We start from the raw sequence: 6,643 nt of genomic DNA, 5'->3' as shown, positions 1-6,643 counted from the left end.
TTTAATCAATCCTTTGCTAAAATCGCGGATTCGCTTGCGTGACGCTATAGTTAACCTTTTTAATAATATTCAAGAATTAATTTTCTCAAATGTAGTAATTTTTCAGGAGTACTACAAATAGTTGATTGTCATTATTTTGGATTCGCTTGCGAGGTGCAATTATGATAAGTTGATTAATTTTGTTATTCGATCACGCGTTCGCTTGCGTAGCGTGGTTATGACCACGTAATTTATCCAAATCCTTTTTTTTAATAATTCTAATAATCAAGAAATAAAAGCGGATAGGTAAAACATGAAAATTATATAAATCACAGTTTGTCCAAAATTAATTCAAGCCAAGTTTTAAGTCAATAAAGCGACCGTGCTAGAACCACGGGACTCGGGGAATGCCTTGCACCTTCTCCCCGGTCAACAGAATTTTTTACCCGGACTTTATTTTTGCAGACCAATAATGATAGAGTCAAACTTTCCTTTGATTAGGGATTCAAACAAAAGGTGACTTGGAACACCCAATAATCAATTCCAAGTAGCGACTCTGAACAATAAAATAATCCTTACTCAAGTTTTGTTACTTTAATTGAAAGAACTCTTTAATCCACAATTCAACATGATATCTTTTTTGGGATAGAAAGGGGGTGTGACAGAGGTAACAGATCCCGATTGCATTAACCGGACACTAGGTTTTGCTGTTGGCGGTGAAGCTTCAGAGATACCGAATCCAGGTTGAATTAACCGGACGCTAGGCTTTGTATCTCAAGTATGTTAGAGAACCATTCGGTGCTTAGTAGGATCCAGCTGTACAACATATTAGTTTTCACATTGTATTTGTACTTATACCCTTCATTTCACACATTATTAGTTAACAAGGATTCCACTTGTTAGTTAAGGAAGTTATACTGGTACACAGCTATATGAGCTGGTTTGTAACGAACACAGATAAGATTTTGGATATACAACTTACAAGTTTCCTCCAAATGTAAAATTTCTCTCTCTAATTTTCACATTGTATGTGTTAGGTGTGCGAGTCCCACTTTAATAGTTAATAAGAAAAAAAGCTATATGTAAGGTGTAAAATATTTTTAATATTGTGAGGTCCTTTCAGAAAAGCTATGCGGAATCGACCCACAACGAATAATATCACACCACGTTAAGAGTATTTATGGGTTAACCCAACAATTACTATTAGAGCTAATAGTTCGATGAGATGAGTATGGAGATGACAGTATAACATGGGGCTTGGTTTTACTGCCTTCACCGAGAGCTAAACAATGCACACACACACACACAGAAGAAGCCGACTTGTGGACTTTGGTGACTATACACACTCGGATATTGTGGCACACGATTAATCTCTAGATAAGCCCATGAATCTTGGTAATGGGATATGAAGAACTTATTTCGAGAGGCCTGGTGATGTGGACAATATAAAACTTAGTTCGAGGAAGAGATTGTTGAGTTTACGAACAAAGTTTACGATGATAAGAAAAATATGTTACATTTAAGGTGTAAGATACTCTTAATAGTGTGATTAGGTTTTTGGAAAAAACTTAATGCTTGTTCAACAGGTAGTTACTAAGTATGTCTTCATGTTTTCTTGTAAAAATAGCACGGTATAGCCAGTTTTCGGACTGGTCATTCAAAAATAGCCAGCGTTTATGAAGTCAATGAAAAATAGCCACTATTTTGCTGCAACAGAGACCGGTCCAGCATAATATACTGGAGTTCGGTGCACCTGTGTATGAACTCCAGCATATTATGCTGGACTGGTATACTTTGCTGACTCCAGTATAATATACTGGAGACTGGAGCACCAATGCTCCAAACTCCAGTATATTATACTAGACAATTATACTTGCTGGAACTCCAGTATATTATGCTGGAGTTCTAGTGTACTTATGCTGGAATTATGCTGGAGTTCCAGCATTGCTGACTCCAGTATAATATACGGGAGACTGGAGCACCGATGCTCCAAACTCCAGTATATTATACTAGACAATTATACTTGCTGGAAATCCAGTATATTATGTTGGAGTTCTAGTGTACTTATGCTGGAACTCCAGCATAATATGCTGGAGTTCCAGCATATTTTTCCTGGAACTCCAGTATATTATGCTGGAGATCAAGCATACTTATGCTGGAACTCCAGTATAATATACTGGCGTATTTTCCGGGTTTTGAATAGTGTTTTCGGTCAAATTTATCTTTACATGAAAAGTGACTAAGTTTCAATTACTTTTGAAACTGAGCTATTTTTGAACGACCAATTGTAAATCTGACTATTTTTGGATTTCTCCCTATTAAGAGTGTCTTTAGGCTGATCTTAGCCCAAACTATATATATGCACACCCCCTCCTTTTGAAAATTGCTAGGCTAATTAAAAGCCTATCTAGTTATATATTATCTAATTAACTAGCATGATCTCAGATTTAAAGAAAACTCAGATAAAACCGCTTCAACCCGAATTCTATTCACAGTTATACCATATGGGGTTTGGTCATCTGATTTTGGTACTCTTCGTTACTATTTTTTTCTGTTTTCATGATGATTGATGTTTACTTACAATGACTCGAGAACTATCAAAGGAAACAAAGAGAAGAAAAAAGAAGAGAGCTTATCATACTCAACTTCATGCTTTGATTGCCTTTTTTCAATGTGGTCCTTTTCAACAACATTTTACGTGTGCATATTTGTGTTTGCACACGTAAAATCAAACTACTACTTTTGTTTCACAGTTCATCATCATGATCATCCACTCAGTTTATTAATTCCACTAAGTAAGCTTCGATATTGCTTATCCAAATAGAACTGCTTTTTTAGTATTTTAAAGATAATTAAACGACAAAAACACAGATGTTTGTAAATGAAGTTACTTCAAAGTGAAAACATATCCATTTCCTGTAAAAACAATTCAATCAGTACTTGTCTCTCTTGGATTACCACCGCCTGTGAACTCTCAAGAAACGTTATCCACTCCCAACTTTTCATTTCTAATCAACACGTACCCTAAACCCTTACCACCCCCTCTTAATGTGGGTTGTGGATTATATAAATTTTTACTGACTAATTTTGTCGTCTGAATGCCCGCAATGATTGGCTGAGTTAGTTGGGTGAGATGTTCTCCACATGGAAGAGTTATGATCGATTTCCCTCACCAGTAGCCTTCTCAGTCAAAGCTCGTAGCACTGGGCTTGTCTAGTGCGACTAATTACATCTCATGTGTGGTCTACGAGCCATCGCACAGTGAGCAAGTTATCCTGTGTAGTGTACGAGCTATCGCACAGTGAACAAGTTACCCTGTGTATATCCAAAGAATAGCAACTGCGAGTTTCTCTGAGAATTTTCTAAAAAAAATTTATGTCGTTTCATTTAAGTTCATCTAAACCAATATTTAAATAAATAAATAAAAATAAAATGCATTAAAAGCTCTTTTGTACTGATATATGAATTTCTGAAAGAACATAAAAATAATATTTATCACTAACTTCACGACTAATTATTTCTCTTACATTATATGTAGCATCAATGTAAAGCAAATAGATTAACGTACTCACATTCATAAGGGTCGGCTCTGCCTCATATTTCATACTGTATACTACTCCAATTAGCAGCAGCCTTTGACCACTTATAAAACTTGTTACATCACTTGCAAACTCTTCATTTCTAATCAACCGCCACTACCTCCCGGTCTAATGAGGTGCAGCGAATTTAGAATTTAAAACCGGTATATATATATATATTTTAACTCATAAATAAGGTTCGGAATAAACAGAAGCAGATCAAATATAATGATTCCGGGTTCATTTGAATCTGGTACTTTTGACGCAAAACATAATTTTACATATAAAAAATTACTAAAATTATAATAAATAATATATATGAACCTATAAGTTTATAATATAATAGGTTCAATATTATGAACCTTAAATATTAAATCCTTAGAGTTCAAATTCTGAACCGTTGCGTCTATTTTAAATTTACTTCAAGCAAGGAATAGAAGTATAGTGGAGGGCCATTTTACTAAAGTAGATAATTTTTTCTATAAAAAGAAACATCAACATTCGTCAACTCGTATCATTCTTCTTCTTTATCGACTCCTAAATTAAACTAACCCTAAAAGGAACCTTAGAGCTAGCCAAAACAAGCTTTAAATTTCCTTAACAATTCGCTTTCAGAAAATATTTTGTAGTGATAATGGAGGATGAAAGAGTTGGTCTTCCGCCAGGTTTTTGTTTCGATCCAACAGATGAAGAGCTTATTATGTATTATCTCAAAAGTAAAGTTGCTGGCTTACCGTTCTACCCCAGCATCAATATTCCTCATCTTGATTTTTCTTCTTCTGATCCTTCTCAACTCAATGGTATATTTGAATATATTTCTCCATCATAATTTACTTCACTTCTTTATATCTAGCTTACTTTTAATTAGACTCGTCTCCCATGAAGAAAAGATCATTAATTTTTGGAGCTTGAGACGACCTATTTTTAATTGATTTTATTGTTATAGTATTCTAAAATCTTACATTTCTTTGCTATATTTAGAAAATAAGATCGATCTTTCCTTTTTCTCGTTTCATTTATCTCCAAATTGAGTGAAGTGTATTTATATGAGGCCCTTTAAAGTCATTTGGAACTTGAGAAGCTACTTTTAATTGATTTATTGCTTTAGTATATCCTATAAATTATTAAATTTTTGTGTCAATTCTATAATAAGATCAATCTTTGATTTTTCTCGTTTTTTCCTCAAAAAATGAACCGTATTTGTAGAAGGCCTATTAACAAACTTTTCTCTAACACTTTTTCATTGGAAAATTTCTGCTCGAACTATTTTTTGTATAATTTATAGAGTTCCAAGTTCTATTTTATTAGACAAAACTTGTACAATTCCAAATCATTATAAAAATCATTAAAGTGACCCTTGAAAAATTGAATCACCCCACTTTCCTAATGGATCAAATTAGAATGGAGGGGTTATAAACCTTTTTGTTCTTTTGTTTTTCCTCCCATCCTTCTGAATTAATAATTTCTTTTATTTTACCTATTTAATTTGCATATGTTGGGATGATTAGAGAAAGCTTTGTGGAGCAAAAACCAATGGTATTTCTTCAGCCAAGTAAACGAAAATCGAGCTACAAGAAAAGGATATTGGAAGGAAGGACATATGAATGAGCCAATTATACTCGAAAATTTTGGAGAAAAAATGGTAGGAATAAAAAAGTACTTTGGGTACTATAATATTGATGAAGTACAAACTAATTGGATTATGGAAGAATTCCACCTCGCTAGCAGTAATTCCTTCAAGAAGCCTAGCAAAAACGAAAATGAAACGGTAAGTAAATACCCCTTCCATCCTTTCTAATAGGATTTAATTTAATGTTTTAAATTTTATAAATTAAACTTTAAGTTACATATATAATGTCTGTATTAAAAAGTTTTTTGTAGTTTAATTTAATATGTCATTAATCAGCTTTTTAAGGTTACGCCCCAAGTTAATTAGCTCCTACATAATCTGATAGTTTAAAAAATTATTTACACTGTCAATCGTATAAATGAACCCTATAATGAATTGAATTTTATATCAAACATTGAATAACAAGAAATTACTTAAGTTTTCAAAAATTTAATGTAGAATTTAAAATTTTCCCTTAGCTCAATGGTGAATTTAACCAGTCTATAATATTAATTAACCTCTAAATCAATATAAAAAGATTTATAGTAAATGGAAAAGATGAAAATTTCTATGTATATAGCATGTTATTTAACCGCCTCTCGTGGAATTCATGAATTTTGACCTTTTAAAGTCAAATTACATGACCAAAAGGAGTACTTCATGCTCCAGCTGCTAACTTAGCTTTCGAGTCAAGAAAAAAATTGTAGTTTGCATCTCAGTTTTTTTTTTCCAATCTATATTTTTTCTTTTCATTTTCAGGAATGGGTTTTATGTAGAGTACATGAATCGAACAATCAATCTCAAGGGATAAATTGGCTCTATAGAAATTGTGATGATGAAGTTGAGCTCTCAGCTTTGGATGAAGTCTTTTTATCTATGGATGATGATGAAGAAGAGGAGATAAGTTTTCCATAAGAGCTATAGGTCTTAAAGTAATGTAGTAGCATTTATGGTCTTTCATATAATTATACTTTAGTACATATAACTGTATATACAATACCTATCTGTAATAGTATTGTACATTGCATATGGTCTTTGATATAATTATACCTTGAGGACATATTACTTCCATATTACACATATATGTAATATCATATATAGCGTGTCTCTCATAATTGTACGTTGCATACGTGAATACATCAACTCCTACTTATGAGTTATGGCAATTATTTAATTTAAAATTTCCCAAGAGAAAATGTTTTATAAACAAACAGCTCCGTCTATCTCGACAAATTCTCTTTTCCATTTTCATTCTGGCACTCAAATATGCATAAGACAATAGCATAAAGGGATTTTGGCAGTCTGTAACAACATACTCATATAATTAGCATACAAAAAAAAAACAAAAAAAAACACTCTAGTTATAGATATTAGCACCAGATAACAATAAATATATATCATAATAATAATGTGTATATCGAAGTGTATATCATAAATTTGTTTTTCCTCTACGTGTATATCAAAATATATATTAAAA

General features: G+C 32.6%; 1 protein-coding gene across 1 annotated transcript; it reads left to right on the top strand.

The window, feature by feature from the left end:
- Window positions 1–4,100: 4,100 nt before the first annotated feature.
- LOC107813343 (NAC domain-containing protein 104-like) lies at window positions 4,101–6,323 on the top strand. Its single transcript, XM_016638600.2, has 3 exons — window positions 4,101–4,357; window positions 5,066–5,325; window positions 5,926–6,323. Exons 1-3 carry the CDS (start codon window positions 4,192–4,194, stop codon window positions 6,079–6,081), a joined length of 582 nt encoding a protein of 193 aa, XP_016494086.1. The 5' UTR covers window positions 4,101–4,191; the 3' UTR covers window positions 6,082–6,323.
- Window positions 6,324–6,643: the final 320 nt, after the last annotated feature.

This window comes from Nicotiana tabacum, chromosome 11 (assembly GCF_000715075.1).
Source record: "Nicotiana tabacum cultivar K326 chromosome 11, ASM71507v2, whole genome shotgun sequence".
NCBI classification, from domain to species: Eukaryota; Viridiplantae; Streptophyta; class Magnoliopsida; order Solanales; family Solanaceae; genus Nicotiana; species Nicotiana tabacum.
The sequence above is the reverse complement of the archived record's forward strand: the minus strand, read 5'-3'. Positions and strand labels throughout refer to the sequence as shown.

What these genes read in the sequence shown, in the direction of transcription:
- LOC107813343 (XM_016638600.2), top strand. Translation starts at nt 4,192, where the DNA reads ATGGAGGATGAAAGAGTTGGTCTTCCGCCAGGTTTTTGTTTCGATCCA. An exon ending in TGATCCTTCTCAACTCAATG is followed by an intron (nt 4,358 to 5,065) that starts GTATATTTGAAT and finishes TGGGATGATTAG; the next exon opens with AGAAAGCTTTGTGGAGCAAA. An exon ending in GCAAAAACGAAAATGAAACG is followed by an intron (nt 5,326 to 5,925) that starts GTAAGTAAATAC and finishes TTTCATTTTCAG; the next exon opens with GAATGGGTTTTATGTAGAGT.